This window comes from Carassius auratus, chromosome 22 (assembly GCF_003368295.1).
Source record: "Carassius auratus strain Wakin chromosome 22, ASM336829v1, whole genome shotgun sequence".
NCBI classification, from domain to species: Eukaryota; Metazoa; Chordata; class Actinopteri; order Cypriniformes; family Cyprinidae; genus Carassius; species Carassius auratus.
Window position 1 is genome coordinate 477,729 of NC_039264.1, and position 16,672 is coordinate 494,400.

At 36.0% G+C, this 16,672-nt stretch overlaps 2 protein-coding genes across 5 annotated transcripts in view; both read left to right on the top strand.

The window, feature by feature from the left end:
• The first annotated feature begins 23 nt into the window (after window positions 1–23).
• LOC113039305 (E3 ubiquitin-protein ligase UHRF1) lies at window positions 24–14,661 on the top strand. The gene is made up of 17 exons (XM_026197140.1): window positions 24–177; window positions 1,877–2,039; window positions 3,193–3,453; window positions 4,276–4,415; window positions 5,199–5,414; window positions 6,978–7,093; window positions 7,208–7,394; window positions 8,504–8,627; window positions 8,718–8,825; window positions 9,446–9,550; window positions 9,634–9,740; window positions 9,912–10,074; window positions 10,935–11,072; window positions 11,157–11,277; window positions 11,356–11,507; window positions 11,602–11,700; window positions 12,566–14,661. Exons 2-17 carry the CDS (start codon window positions 1,887–1,889, stop codon window positions 12,713–12,715), a joined length of 2,340 nt encoding a protein of 779 aa, XP_026052925.1. The 5' UTR covers window positions 24–177; window positions 1,877–1,886; the 3' UTR covers window positions 12,716–14,661.
• A 1,698-nt stretch (window positions 14,662–16,359) lies between these two features.
• Window positions 16,360–16,672, top strand: part of LOC113039306 (lysine-specific demethylase 4B-like) — a 48,072-nt gene continuing 47,759 nt past the window's right edge. For all 4 annotated transcript variants that reach the window (XM_026197141.1, XM_026197142.1, XM_026197143.1 and 1 more), the window contains exon 1: window positions 16,360–16,502. The gene's annotated coding sequence lies outside the window, so the exon portion shown is untranslated. The remainder of the gene's footprint in view (window positions 16,503–16,672) is intronic.

A 16,672-nucleotide genomic window follows, 5' to 3' on the forward strand; every position in this document is an offset into this window, starting at 1 on the left:
AGCGACGCGCCGTGCCCGCGGCAGGAGGGGAAACACGTTGTTGAACACTTTTATTGATTCGAGTCCCAGTGCGTTTCGCGGCAAGATTGAACTGTAACAAAAGTGCCACATTTATAAACTTTTAGCGCTTTTATTGAATTAAAACCACGTCTTCAGTTCTCAAGAGGAAGATTACAGGTAAAGAGCCGTTTTTAAAATCAGTTTCGGTTGACCTTTAATGGTATTGTCTTTAAAACCACGCTTACGCGCCTTATTTAACTGTGTAAATATGAAGAAATTTGCATGTTTATCTTGCGCACATTAACGGTTACGTCATATTTAGCGCTTTTCAGACACTTCTTTCTTTCACTTTCTGTCTTTGTCTCTTTGGTATTTATTTTATATCAGCAACGTGCCCTTAAATAAAGTCTTCTTGTGAGGTTAATACGATTTTTGCTATTAGATCAGTTAAGATTTGTGTTAGCAGTGTCTTGAGGGCTGAAATAATTCCGCGTATCTGTGCAAATAGAGTTCAAAACAAGCCCATGAGAGACAGGAAAGTGTTTGTGAAGGTGTAGTAATGTAGTAATGCAGGAGTTCAGAATGGGTTAGCGTTATTTACAATGATTTTATGTCATTAAAATGATTCATGTTTAGCTATTTGACTCATTTAGTTTTCATTTTCAGTTGCTCCTGGTTTATATTTGTCATTTAAGTGTCTGTTTTTGATTCGAGACCACCCACATCATGACCAGCGTACAACCCCTTAATTAAATGAACGCGATTTGCGTTAATTCTGGTCTAAACTGATTGTTTTCTACGAATAAACTCCAAATAGACTCATTAATTAAATTCAAGTCCCATTTCAGCATCCTGTTTTTGGTTTAAACTCGACAACATAAAGACTTAAGGTTATTTCATTCAATGCACTACCATTGAATGGCGTTAGGGGGCGTTTCCGTCTATTTCCGCCAATAACAGGCGTGGTTTGGTTGTCAACAAGGCCTTTTATTACTCTATTATATACTATCTTACCCGTAGGAATGGAAACTAAGCTCTCACAACACTTTGAAATTGGATCTAGATGGGTAGCATGGGAATACCTTGGTTTTTAGGCACGTACCATTGTTGTAAACCATGTTTTTTTAGGCACGTACCTTTTATGAGAGATTTTTGGGGGGGGGGGGGGGGGCACGTATCTCGGTAACACCTTGTTTTTTTGGGCATGCACCATTAATAAAGCCATGTTTTTGTGCATCCATCATGGTAATGCAATCTTTTTTGGCCTGTACTTTGGTAAAACCATTTTTCTTGGGCATATACCATGGTAAAACTGCATTTCTTGATCATGTACTTTCGTAAATCCATTTTTTTGGGGGCATATACCATGGTAAAACTGCATTTTTCAGGCAAGTACATTGGTAAAAACCATGTTTTACTTTGGTATTGTTTGGTGTGCCTTTTGTAATCTCATGTTATATAAATATTGTAAGCATTTGTCAATGATAAATCTACACCATGCACTAATCATAAATTGGAAAACTAAGGAACTAAAATTAGTCAAATGATGTGGAAGTGCTTGGAAAATAAAGTACCTTGGGTTTGTCATTCGGTGCTATCACTATATCATGCTTTTTTTGTGAAGGTAACATAACTCTATATAAAGTTGTTGTAAAAAAAAAAAAAAAACTGATCGCTTTGAAGCAGCTTCTCAGAGTATCAACCCTAAAAGCGCCGTAGGAGACGAATGAGGAAAAAGCTGCCCGTGTCGTTTCACGTCACTGTGAAACGAACACCTTTTTCCTGCTCGTTTGAAGCTCTTGGCTCAGAGCCACGGACCGAGCTATAAAAAGCAAGACGGGGAAACGGTCTGACTCACTGACGTCGCTCGTTGCAGGTTTGCCGCCATGTGGATCCAGGTGCGCACTATGGATGGCAAGGAGACCCATCGGGTCGACTCCCTGTCCAAGCTCACCAAGGTGGACGAGCTGCGCGTGAAGATCGCCGAGCTCTTCAACGTCGAAGCTGAGAGGCAGCGACTCTTTTACAGGGGCAAACAGGTGATGTGGACTTCAGAAGCGGTTTCATCTCCATAAAGTGGACAGGGATTGGTTTTATCTAGGGATGCACCAAAATTAAAATGTTTGGCCGATGGAGTTGATGCTTTTTCTCGGCTTTTATTTTGAAAGAAGCCCACAGGGTGATCGCAGTGCTTTTTTTAAATTTTTTGACAACAGTATGCAGATTTATTAATAATTCTTATCACGAATTTCGGGAAGATGTTTGTCGCACGAATCACATTGTCACATGCCTTTTAAAAATAAATAAATCGCAAAAGTGTTACCGAGCAACTGACGAGTATCAAGTTCAACGCAGATTATCCTCGCGCTGTGTGCACTTTGCACCCTGGCAATTCGTGCATGCATTAGAAAATATAGCATTCTGCACTCCATTTACTAATCGTTTGAGGTAATCTTGTGATTTGAATAATCATACAGTAGCCGACATGTTTGCTGCATTAGTTCGTGCCTCTATTTGATCGCGTTAGTTATTGTTCAGTACATATCATTCAGCCTTATCGCTTATTCGGCCAATCACCGAAAGATAAGTAATTTTATTTTTTTATTTTTTACTATCTTTGGCCAAATAATTTTGGTTGCCGAATATTCTGTGCATCCCTAGTTTTATCTGTTAGTAATTAATTGGGTAGTTAAAAATATGAAGCATTATTTTGTGTATTGTTGTTTTCCTGATAATTAAATCTCCACCACGTCATCCAAGTTGTTCGTGTCTTTCAGTCGCCAAGAACTGAAGTTTATTTTAGGAAAACATTTCATGGTTTTTGTCTGTATAGTGGACTTCAATGGTGACCAACGATTCAGGGCAGCTTCAAAGGGCTCGTCACAATCCCAGACCAGGAATAAGGATCTTGTCTAGCGAAACGATCTGTCATTTCCTGGATAAATAATGCTGTATTCTCTGCTTTTCACACAATGTAATCCTGTTGGAAAGATCACGCATGCTTAGTTCTTCGGTTAAAAACTCCCTAATTCTCCAGCTTTAAAAATCATCTGTCATCATTGAAAATGCATTTTTAACCTTCAGTCCATTGAGCACCACTGAAGTCCACTAAATGGAGAGTAAATTAAGGAAAGTTTTATTCTGAAAGTGAACTTGCCCTTTAACGTTTAACGTCTTGTTTGGGCATCGTAGATGGAAGATGGCCACACAATCTTTGACTATAATGTTGGGTTAAACGACATCGTGCAACTTCTGGTGCGTCAGAAGCTCCCGTCGGCTCCGCTGCCGAAAGACAAAGAGGCCGAGCTGTCTGACTCTGACTCCGGCTGCGGATCGGCCCAGAGCGAGTCCGATAAGAGCTCCACGCACGGCGAGAGCGACGGCCAAAGCGCCGGGACATCGGGCCAGACGGACACGCCGGATCTCATCGACCCTGGCTTTGGCTTCTACAAGGTGAGAAACTGAGATTAAACCTTCTTGGACGCTCAGGAAATCGTTCTTGCGTAAATTGTCAATTACACTATAAATGCCTCAAGTTTGTCGCTTGTATATTGACATCATTATCTTTAAACACAGTTATTCAAATACTTAAAAAAAAAAAAAAGTTTTATTACACTAATCTCTTAAATCTCTAAATTGTCAAATTTGCATAAATTGTTTCTAAAGCATTCATAAAACTTTTTACTTTTGTAAGAACTAATATGCAATGTTTGGAAAATCCCTTTGTGTGCAAGTTGTCGCAATTCAGTTAATCGCAAATTTACGATAAATGGTTATGAAACTATTAAATTGTTGACCATGTTATTGGATGTGTTCTTTGACGTTTTGCTGGCTAAGTTTGTCGTATTTTTTTACATAACCTACAAACTTAATAATTTTAATAGTAAAAACATTGTGTTCAATAAACGTTTTAAATATCCATACAAGAAAAAAATGAGTTTAACAATCTCAATGTAACAAACACTTTGCATAATGAACAAAATTCAATATTGACATTTTATATTTCATGTTTTTATATTGCATTTATTATACAGTTAATAAGTTGTCTTGTTATATTTACCAATATGTAGCACATCTAGCAGACGCTTTTATCCAAAGCGATTTCCAAAAGCAATTTTTCAGTATTTAAAGAGCGCTAGACTCTAAAATGATTTCGAAATTGTCAATTTTTTGTAAATAGTGACGTTTCATTTGCATCTCATCAATTCTCCTACCAACGTCTTGCCGTTTTTGTTTTTCCCTGATTTGATGGTAAATGTATTTCCTTTAACCTAGATCAATGAGTTTGTGGACGCTCGAGACTTGAACATGGGTGCCTGGTTTGAGGCGCAGATCGTCAACGTGACTAAGTCTTTGAGTGAAGACGGAGGATCCGACGGGGAAGAGGAGATCATTTACCATGTCAAATATGAAGAGTAAGTAAATACTCACACTGATCCTGCTCCAATGTAAACAGTCATATTTAACTTGAGTTGTGAATGTGAGTTTGCCGTCAGAATTGAATGACACCAATATTTTTTTTACGACAAAATAATGGTAAGAAACTTCTTTTATATTTCATCCTTGCGAGCTGAACACAAAAATAAATATACAATGTAATCGAATGTAATTGGATTGTTTAAAGTGGAGTTATTGGCTTGAATCCATGTTGAATTTACAGCATCAGCATTGAGAGTATACCTTCCTGTAAGCAAAATGGACTTCATAACTGAAATATGCCCAAATTAATAGTGAAATCAGAAAAAAATGGTTCGCTTGTGAGCTAAATCAAATGCAGATGTCTTTAACGATACTCCTCATGCCTTCACGGTCATGTGTGCTTAACAACGAATACAGTTTGACATCAATAAATCATGAACAATATAAAATAAATTTAAATTCAATCATTTTCAGTCAGGTCTTATGACCCAGATATAAGGCTGAATTGACTTTGAAGACTGACTTTGTAAACCTGTAATATGCAATATTTTCCAAACAGGCTGAAATTATCTACAAAATAGTTTTTTTCTTCTTCTCCAAATTCAAACCGGTTTTCAGTATGAACACCTGTGTTCTTCGCGAGTGCCTCGTGCACCTGTTAACATCTCCCAGTTTCAGTCTTCCTTTCATCTTTGTCTTAAGCTGTTTATCAAAGGCGGTCTGTTTAAACGTCCCGTGCTGTTGAATGCTAATGGCGGGAGTGTGTGTGCTCCGTGCAGTTACCCTGAGAACGGCGTGGTGCAGCTGCGCGGGAAAGACGTCCGTCCGAGGGCGCGCACCGTCTACCAGTGGCACCAGCTGGAGAAGGGCATGATCGTGATGGTGAACTACAACCCGGACGAGCCCAAGGAGCGCGGCTACTGGTACGATGCCGAGATCCAGAGGAAGAGGGAAACACGCACCCAGCGGGAGGTTTATGGCAAGATCCTGCTCGGGTAGGACCATGTTTTAGTCTTTATAGGGCTAGTTCACCTAAAAATGGAAATTCTCATTAATTACTCACCCTCATGTCGTTCAGAACCTGTAAAGGCCCGTTCACACAAAGGACGATAATTTTTAGATGGATAACAAGTAGATATAGTTATTAAATATTAAAGAATAGCAGAGTCCACTCCACAACTAAAATGATAAAAGCACAGAAAAAAGAAATCGTTGGAATAACTTTCAAAATGATTTTTTTTTTCAGCTTATGAACGATACAAACATTGACGTCCAATCAGAATCCATCCATCGAGCTCGATAATTTAAAGCGACAGACGAATGTGCACTTAGAAGATATCGTTCGCTGGTGTAAAGGCTAATCTCGTTATCTTTATAGTTATCGTTCTTGGTGTGAACGATGCTACTAGAATACTTTGTGTGCAAAGAAAACAAATGAATTCATTCAACCACTTGAAGACAATCATTTACCCATCATTTCACTTGTTCCAAATGTGTTTCGTGCTTCTGTTGAACACAAAAGATATTTTGAAGAAAGTTGGTAACCCAGTTGTTAACGGTAGCCATCGACTTCCATAATATGGTGGAAAAAAAATACAATAAAAGTCAAAGGCTACCATCAACTCTTTGGTTACCAACATTCTTCAGTGCAATATTTTGCACTTCCTTAGGCCAAGCTTTTAGCCGAACAATGTAGAAAAAGTTGTTGCGCAAGAAAAAAATGCATAAAGTGTTTTGGCCAACATTTTACATAGTAGCTGCGTTGGGTTGGCATAATGTATTTGCGTTTAATTGCTCCTTCAAATCTGCTTAAAAATGGTCTATTCCACTTGCTGACCATTTTCAGTTATTGGTCTAAATAAATTAAGTTTAAATGAGTTTCTCATTTTGATTTATGAACTTAAGGATTTTAATGGCATGGTAAATTATGAACTTAATAATAAAGCTTTAATATGCAATTAAAATGTTTAAAAAGATTTAAAACCGTTACATAGCATGTTTTTTTTTTTTTTATGTTGTAAAGTGGCAACACAAAGGAATGTTTACGAAACTACTTTCTACGTAAGGTGTTGCTTCCAGTTAGCAGAGCAAGTTTGCGTTAATTTCTAATGAAAACTTAATACAATTTCTTTTTTTTTTTTTATCTGCAGACTTAATGGTTTCAAAACCATTTTTTTTAGCAAACTTATCACGTTCAGTGACCAAATTCTATTAAAGTGGTCAATTTTGAGGTTTGATTAAATTGTGCCTAAGAACGTAAGTTTTCTAAAGAATTAAAATGGATATTAAAATAGAATATTTAAGTGTATTACAAATTTAATACATTTAAAGCTCAACAATCATGTGTAAACATGTAAAATAATTAAGCAAACGAATATGCAAAATGTTTGTAAAGCCCCTTTTTATGAAAGTTGTTACCTTCAGCAGGAAAAATTAGCTCTTATTCCTTGTAAAAACCAGTGTGCAACTTATCAAGCAAATTAGATATTTAAAATTGCATTGGTTCTGCTGGTAATTTCCCTTGTTTCGCTCAAAATGTTTGTCCACACTTTCTACAGAGACGCTGGCGATTCTCTCAATGACTGTCGCATCATGTTTGTAACCGAAATCTACAAGATCGAAGAGCCAGGAAGTTCGGAGGGTCCAGGAGCCTCTTCAGACAGCCCTCTCAAGAGTAAGTCTGACTTGGTATCAAATCAAACCTACATTTTGTGCTTACTTGTATTTACTGTTTTTTTTTTTTCAATATTAAGCGTAGACTATAAGTTTCCCGTTTCTGTCGAATCAGGGTCGAATGGACCTGAGTGTAAGGTCTGCAAAGACGACCCGAAGAAGAACTGCCGCGTGTGCAACTGTCACGTTTGCGGCGTGAAGCAGGATCCCGACAAACAGCTGCTGTGCGACGAATGCGACATGGCGTTTCACATGTACTGCCTGAACCCGCCGCTCACCACCATCCCTGAGGACGAGGACTGGTAAACCAGTTTATCTAATACTTCCATCCAAAGCAACAATGAATCAACTCTCGAGGGATTTGAGCCAACAACCTTCTAGCTACATCAAAAAACTTGATAACTCTCGCTGTATTTTTATGTTCACAATGTATGTTTCTTAAACGAAAATTCTGTTATTAAGTAATCACCCTCATGTTGTTCCAAACCCATAAGACCTTCGTCTATCTTATGAACGCAAATAGAGATATTTTTGATGCATTTCGAGAGCTCTCTTACCCTCCCACAGAGATCAAGGTCCAGAAACGTAGCAAGGAGATCGTTAAAGTAATCCATGTGACTTCAGGGGTTCAACTAATTTTAATAAGCTACGATAATACTTTTTGTGCGTGAAAAAAGCCGCTATAGGGTAATGTGGGGGAGACGAAATGTTGAATAAACTTTTTTTTTTTTTTTTTTTTTTTTTTTTACACAAAGTATTCTCGTAGCTTCGTAAATTTACAGTTGAACCCTTGACGTATCTATACATCAGATAACATTATAGAAAATACAATTTGTAAATTGTTGAATTTGCGTAAATTGCTCGTCAGCTGTTCGTTAAACCATTCTTGCGACACACTGCTAAAATTGTTCTCGTAATCATTTTAATACGTTCATCCAAAGCAACAAATTGATTCTTGAGGGATTTGAACCAACAACCTTCTGACAACGGCAAATAAACTTGTTAGCTTTAGCTGTTTTTTTTCCTCGCAATTTGTAGTTTAAATTGATCTACAAACCTAAATACTTATTGTATTTTGAACGAAAGTTTAAGCTTCAGTATCATAGTTTTGTACATGAAATATTTTAATGGTAAAGATTCTTAGTTTTTTTTTTACAGTAAGATCTAAAATAATTTGTAAATTGAATGTGTAAATCATTCACAAACTGTTTGTAGAACCATACATGTGACGAATTGTCAATTACTAATTTATTTTATACCTTCATCCAAGACTACAATAAAGAACTCTTAAGGGATTTGAACCAACAACCTTTGGCAAGAACGAATATGTAAAATGTGAAACACATTTAATTACTCCTAAAACCTAAGTGTACAACAATCGTCGATTTCACTCTAAATGTGTTTTTCGCAGGTATTGTCCTGAATGCCGTAACGACGCCAGCGAGGTGGTTCTGGCCGGAGAGAAACTGAAGGAAAGCAAGAAGAAGGCCAAGATGGCGTCTGCGAGCTCGTCCAGTCAGAGAGACTGGGGGAAGGTGCGTTTCAGACCGAGTTTTCAAATCACAAACACCCATGTGGGATTGGTTCAGATGAAGTATTTATGAGCCTGGTGTCTCGTTTGGCAGGGAATGGCGTGTGTCGGCCGCACTAAACAGTGCACCATCGTTCCCTCCAACCATTACGGCCCTGTTCCTGGAGTCCCTGTGGGAACACTGTGGAAGTTCAGAGTGCAGGTTTGGGTTTTGTTTTTTTAGTATGCCTCTTAATTGGTCACAGCCTATTAACCTTAACCTTTAAAAAAAATTTGTTAATTATTAGCTTGAGTGCAAATTTTTAAGTTATATTAGTATTTTTTTATAGGTCTTTTGTAATCATGGAAACCCTAAAAATGTTTTTTTTTTAAATGTTAATAGTTTTAGTATTTGTCTTATTTTGAAAATTATATATATATATAGATTTTTTTTTTTTAATGGAGTCCATTTATTAGTTTAATGTAATAAAACTAGTAAATAATGCTATTTTTCAAAAAAAGCTGAATTTTTGTACAAACTTTATAATTTTTAGCTTTTATAATATAATTAATGTGGTTTATAAGGATGTTTAGAACAATTATATAAAATTGTATAATGAACAAGCTGATTACATTTTTAATGCAGTTAGTGTTTATATGCGAAACCTAATTTTATTACATTTATGCGTATTTGCATTATTTGCATATGTTTAAACCAATAAAAGGTGTTACTAATTGATATTTTTCAAAATGATTCATTAGTTGAAAATCTTTCTAAAATGAAGAAGTCCAGTAATCATGGTATTGTCTTGGGGCTCATGTTTTCATGTTTCTGACGCTCAGGTGAGTGAATCGGGCGTTCACAGGCCTCACGTCGCTGGGATTCACGGCAGAAGTAACGACGGCGCTTATTCTCTGGTTCTCGCCGGGGGCTACGAAGATGACGTGGTACGTTTGTGACTCTCGTCCAAAACTGTCTTTCGAGACCTCTTTCTCTTCCTCCTTTCACCTGTGAGCCTGTCTTTACTCAGGACGACGGTAACGAGTTCACCTACACGGGATCCGGGGGTCGCGACCTCTCGGGAAACAAGAGGACGGCCGAGCAGTCCTGCGATCAGAAGCTCACCAACATGAACAGGTCCGAGAACCGTCGCGTTATTAAACATTCCCTGGCTTAGCTGTTTGGAGTTGTGTTTTTTGTCTTGCGCTTTATGCAATATGGAAGATCTCAGTGAGATTGCATCAAACGTGGAAGAAATGCAAGATTTTGTACGAGTTTTGTTTTGATTGTTGGTTTGTGATTTGTTAGGGCTCTTGCTCTGAACTGCAACGCGGCGGTGAACGATAAGGAAGGTGCCGAGGCCAAAGACTGGAAAGCTGGGAAACCCGTGAGAGTCGTGCGCAGCTCCAAGGGACGCAAACACAGCAAGTTCAGTCCCGAAGACGGCAACCGCTACGACGGCATTTACAAGGTGAGCGTTTTATCCCTGTTTCAACATGATTATTTGTTTTAGATATTTATAATATCTTATTTATTCATACATTTTCTGGAGATTGCACATGATGGACCTTGAAATTGTAACACATACTGTTTTAATTATACTTTTCAATATTTTTTTTATTTTTATTAAATTATTTTTTTATGCATTTGTTGTTCAGTAATTTATTAATACAAATTTAAGACCATCCTTTTTTTTTTTTATTCATAACTTGTTTTAATTTAAATCAACTATATATTTTTTTTAATTGTGCAGTTTAAACAACACTGTTTGTTTTAACTACTTGGTTTTTATATTGATTATAATTCTAGTCTTTTTTTTGTAATTAAAACAAATTTAAGACTATCCTTTTTTAAATTCGTAACTTGTTTTAATTAAAAAGAATTTGGAAAAGAATACAATTTCAAGCACAGTTCATATTTTAATTATACTTTACGTGTTTTTTGTCTCTATTATACTTTAATCATGCTTTAGTGAAGTTATTTTGATTATTATATATAGTTTAAAATTTAGTTGTACTGCATTTCAGTTGACTGATTTTTTTTCTTTTTTGTTTTACATGTTTAAGTGTATTTTATATGCATCTTTTTGTATTGTACTTATGCACACTTTAGTTATTTTATTATTTTATTTATTCATTCCCAGGAACATGTATTCATTTACTTCAATAATTATAATTCATTTATTTTATTTATTATTCCCATTCTTTCCTTCTCAGGCTTGTATTTATATTTTTCAGTTAATACTTTGAGAACTTTTTTTTTGATAAATTATTTAAATACTATCGTTAATGCAGTTGTATGTGGGAAGTAATTAATCGGAGTGTTAATTAGGTGGTGAAGTATTGGCCAGAGAAGGGCAAGTCTGGCTTCCTCGTTTGGAGATACTTGCTGAAACGTAACGATGATGAACCTGCGCCGTGGACTCGCGACGGGAAAGAGCGCATGAAGAAACTGGGGCTCACCATGCAGGTAACGTCTTCTGCCACATTTCACTCAAGTTTCACAGATTTGGTTTGAGAATCCCTCATGAATCCTCATTCTCTGGCGCTTCAGTATCCTGAAGGTTATCTGGAAGCCGTAGCTGCGAAAGAAAAGGAGAAAGAGAACAAGAACGACGAAGACGAGGTTGAAGAAACACCCACCAAGGGCAAGAGGAAGAGGAAATCCCAGACCGGTAAGTAACATCATCCTGATTTAATAAAGACCGAATCTACGAATCTCTCCGTAATGTCTTCGCTTCTCTCTATCGCAGTGGACGAGAAGAGCTCTCCGGCTAAAAACACGCCTAAGAAGATGAAAGTGGAGGCGTACAAACTGAGCAAAGAGCAGAAGGCCTTGATCAAGGACGACGAGCTCAACAAGAAGCTGTGGGACGAAGCCATGGCGTCTCTCAACCTGGGACCTGTACGTTCAGACCACAGAGCCTTCGATATTGTCACTTGTCTTGTAATTAAGCTGCTCTGATTGTTGGTTTAATGTGTTTGTGACACACTTGTAGCGCTTCATCAACAAAGTGGAGGAGGTTTTCCTGTGCATCTGCTGCCAAGAAGTCGTCTATCAGCCCATCACCACAGAATGCCAACACAACGTCTGCAGGGTAAGAGATAAAACCACAGACAAACTTGCATTATAATGCAACAGCGGACTTTAGAGTGGACAATAGAATGCGATTACATTTACTTAAGTATTTTACTCACATTCACAAGTTTTTTTTACAAGTTTTTTTTTCTAGTTCTTGTTTGGTTATTGATTGTAATTATATTCGTAAAATTTGTATTTTTTTTTATAACTGTACTTTTAGAATTTTTACATTTGTTTCAATCAATTTTGTAAGTTTTGCTTTAGAAAAATTATTTTAAAAAACATGATTTTATTTTTTTTTTTTTTATTCTTTCATTTGTCCTAAAACCGACATGTGGTATTGTCTTGGAATAACTTTTTTTTTTTTTTGATCCACTTCAAATGCTGATTGCTGTATTATACTTAAAAAAAAAATAAAAAAATATTGTACTTTATTCATTTTAATTTTTACGATTCGTTTTTGATTATACTTTTTTAAATTGTGCTTTAGTAAAATTATATTATGTATTTTAAAATGTACACAATACATGTTTTGAAAATGTATTTTAATTTCACCTAATTTTGTTTCATTTTTTATATACACCAGTTATTTTAAGTTTTCATTTTACCAAATTATATTTTAATTATTTTAATTTAATAATTGATTAGTTTTTAATTGTCTTTTTTATCCCTCCTGCTGAAGTACAGCATTTCATTTAATATAATTATTTTTGTTAAATTGATAATTACTTTTTGAATTTTTTTTTATTTTATTATTTTATCAATTTATGTGATGTCTGATTTTAGGGTTTTTGACAACTTGAGGGTCTCATTTCATCATTGCACATGCAATAGTTTGTACATTTATGAATAAGATAAACACAGTCTTGTTCTCTTCGCAGGAATGCCTTCAGCGGTCTTTCAAAGCCGAGGTCTACACCTGTCCAGCCTGCCGACATGACCTGGGCAAAAACTACCAAATGACGGTGAACAAACCTCTCCAAGCCATCCTTACTCAGCTCTTCCCTGGATACAGCAGCGGCAGGTGTTGACGCTGATGTTTTCGGCACAGTGATGCGGCGCGACAGAATTTCACAAACGAAACATGGATTTCGTTTTTTTTATATATTTAACAATGCATCAGGTTGTAGGATTGATGGAAACGCCTCCGCCTTGATTGAACACCGCTACTTGATTTGGCCCTGTTTTGTGATCTGCCTCTATCTAGCCACTTGACTTTGTTGTAGTTATTTCTTCCGAATTGCGATCTCCGTATTTACGAGTAAAGTGATTCTAGTTGTGTTTTAGCTATAGCTGCTTCAAGTGACGTATCATTGCCTCCTTGTACCCTACACCAGCACAATGAACCATAGCTATGCACAATTACCATGTTCGTTAATTTTTCTCAGCAATTTGTCATTACGATGATTTGTACGAAAACATTGGCTTTAGAATCCTGTTTAACATCTCGTTGCTTCATAAGTGTGTTTGACATTTTTACTGTACCATCGTTAGTGCTAACTGAATTTAATGAATGCTAATATCGCATCAACTTTTTTTTTTTTTTTTTTTTTGCCATTTGATGTAAACAAGCTTTCGTACAAATGCTATTTAGAATCGTTGTATAAGGTGCTTAAGTAGTAGCGTTTTTACCATTGTTAACGTTAACTAAGAACTATCTATGCACTATTATGGTGTTTCTTCATTTTTTCACAAACCGTAATTTTTCCTTACGATGATTTGTCTAAAAGCACTGGCTCAAGAATTCCATTCAAACGATCCCATTGCGTTGCGATTTTAGCTAATGTTTTTTTTTTTTTTTGCAAGCAGTAATTTGACATTGCATTGATTTGTGCGAAAGTGCTGGCTCTAGAGTCTTGTTAAAACGAACCAGCGCGTTGCGCTTTTACTGTACCATTATTATCGTTAACTAAATAAAAAATAAAAATGCTATATATAATGTTTGGAACGCTAATATCCCAACTGGTTTTTCCACTTAATACGTTAACAAGCCTTTGTACGAATGTTAACGTCCGAGAGTTTATGGTGCTGTAGCCGTAATGGTTTTTACTGTACGATGGTTAGCGCTAACTAAATTTCAAATAAACTAGCTATGCACTATGAGGATGTTTGCGACGTTATCTCAGCTTTTTTTGCCAGCAGTTTTTCATACAAGCCTTCATACATATGTTAAGATCTGTGAGTTTAAGGTGCCGTAGCTTTACTAGTGCACAAACGTTTTTACGTTTTGGCTTTATTAAATCTTTTATCGTACTGCCGTTATTGGTAACTAATAAAATTTAATCCAAAAAAAAAAATCATTTTAACCTATTTACGTAAAAAAAAAAAAAAAAGACATTTGTTAAACTTATCCTGTTTCTTATCAATTTTGATAAGCAAATAAATTTTAATACGCTCTGAAATGAATAGATATTATCCCTCTTTTTTGTTTATTTGCTTTACTGTTTAACTGCTGTGTGTGCTTTAGAAATGGATCGTCATTTTTCCACTAACTTCTGCCGTTATGCAAACAGTGGTCATGCGTGTAAAACCAGTCCGCGATCTGCATTTCAGTCGATGGTTTTAAGCGCTCCTGGTCTGCCTTGACTCTTCGAAGGTTTTCGAGAGAAATCCTTTAACCGTTTTCCGCACAAACACACACAGATTCTCATTCAGGAAGTATTTAATTGTATCGTCTTTTTCGCCAGTTGACGTTCTTTGCTTGTTGTAAGAGTTGTTATAGTATTTGCTAAATAAAATGCCTAAGGCTGCAGATAATTACCTTTTTTTGTTTTATTTGTTTTCTTTAGTTATACCTCAACTATTTCTAATATTTGCATAGACTGGAGCTGTATATTCTGAAATTTGAAATTGTATATTTTTTAGCACTTGTATTTAGCCATTTTTATGTAGTGGTCGGTGCATAGCTATTTTCTTGCACTGGGATGAGTGCTATATTTTTCAATAAACTGTATTGAACTTTTATATAAAAATAAAACCCCTGTGTGTGTGCTCTTCTTAAAATGCGGTGTATCATATTTTGTAACAAAAATGCTATTTTATTTTAATGTGCACGACATGATTCATTAGCGTGAACGTACATTAAGTCCAGAAAATGGTAAAACCGCTAGCGATACAAATTAGTGTTAAAATGAAAGTGATGGATACCAATTTGCAGCAATATGCAGCATAATGGATTGTTTTTGTTCAGGGAAAAAAGTTAATGATACCGGAAGTCGCGCACATTCTTGCTATTGTGTGTTATATCTGTTAACTGCCGCTTCCACTTTTTGAGCATAGACGTGAAAATGTAATTTCCAACTTTAACTGTTATTACTTTTGAATGCTTTGGTCTACAGATTAAAGGTTGGTCTCTTTTTAAAGCAGACACTTGGCAGAATCTTGTAGAAGTGAAAAAGTTATAAGATTATATAACAAAGTTATGGAAGTTCAAAAAATATAAATTTTTTATATTTTATATGAAATGTATATTTTACAAAACATGTTTTACTCCTAAATAAAAACCATATTCTGAACAAGTTATGTTCCAAATTTGAGGTTGCTATCTCAAAAAAATGAGCTTTCTGAAATTTCATATTTCACTTTGAGATGGGTCAATCAAGCCCCATTAGTAACCATTTAAGGGTGCCTTCATTTCCATAAATGGCTTTAGTGACCTGAAACATGTTTTTCCATACTTTTCTCAATATTTATGAAGTAGACATCACACTCATAAGTATTAAGGGTCAGTATGGCAGTATTGGATTTAAATTCAACCTCAAAAAACACAAAGGACATGCTACGAGAACCTTGGACTTGCGTTATAGTTCACAATGCATCAAAACAAGGATAATCTATAGTTTTTTTTTCTATACATTCAAAACACTTTTAGACCTTTTCTCTCTCACAAAAGGCAATGATATCTTTTTAACACTCCATGAGATTGAATAATGATTTTGACTGATTTTTTTCATGATTTCATCTATGCATCTCTACTTAAAAAGTAAAGGTCAGAACGCACTCTCGGATTCTGATGAGTACTCTTCTTGCATATCAATAAATTACCGTTATTCTGTAAAAGATATATATATATATATATATATATATATATATATATATATATATATATATAATATAAAAACTACAGTCTTTAAGTTTTAGGTTCAGACTAGGATATTACGGTTTAAAACATGTAATGGCAAGAGGGCCCACAATGGGCCAGTGACAGTTAACAGGTTAAAAAGCTTACAATGCACTCAAGATATTTGTATAGTCAGTAACGACATATTTTGAGATTATTTAGCACTTAACTACTTAAAAATATTAGTAGGTTAAGCCCCAAATTAAAATTTCATCCTAAATAAAAGAAAAATGGGGATATAAACTGGTAGATATGTTGTGTAACGTATATGATTTATATTCTTTGAACACGTTTCCACGTCGTTTACATCGAGGGTTTCTTCTAGGGTTTCGCAAAACGTGTTTGAAACCGGAAGAATGTGGGGTCTAAAAGGCATATATTTCATATCAAACGCAGACGTACAGTAAAGTGTGTCGTACAGGAAGACACACTATTATTACGTGAAATACGTGATTTCCGTGATAGTAGGTTGTACAAACACAACGTGAAAGACCGGTTTAGCCGTCAATCGAGCGCGCCAGCCAATGGGAGCTTACGCTTTGGTGCGATCCAGCCAATCACGACACACGTCGAGCTGCAGTGGGCGGAGACGCGGCCCAGCGTTATTGTAGCACAACCGAGCCTTTGGAATCCAGAAAACGAATAGAATCGAGAAGAAAACCGCGACAAAAAGAGCTAAAAACGAGCCAGAGCTGGAGGTAACGCGATATATACTATCTCTATAGCGCTTTCGGGTCGAGTCCGCGGACACTGGACGAGTTTTTATTGTTATTTGTTTGATGTTACAGAGCAGCGGAGTTGATAAGCTTGTCAAATCGGCAGCATAAACGCTGTTGGGGAAAAATATAAGCACACGAAAGCATTTGCA

What these genes read in the sequence shown, in the direction of transcription:
- LOC113039305 (XM_026197140.1), top strand. Translation starts at nt 1,887, where the DNA reads ATGTGGATCCAGGTGCGCACTATGGATGGCAAGGAGACCCATCGGGTC. An exon ending in GCTACGACGGCATTTACAAG is followed by an intron (nt 10,075 to 10,934) that starts GTGAGCGTTTTA and finishes AGTGTTAATTAG; the next exon opens with GTGGTGAAGTATTGGCCAGA. An exon ending in GAAGAGGAAATCCCAGACCG is followed by an intron (nt 11,278 to 11,355) that starts GTAAGTAACATC and finishes TCTCTATCGCAG; the next exon opens with TGGACGAGAAGAGCTCTCCG.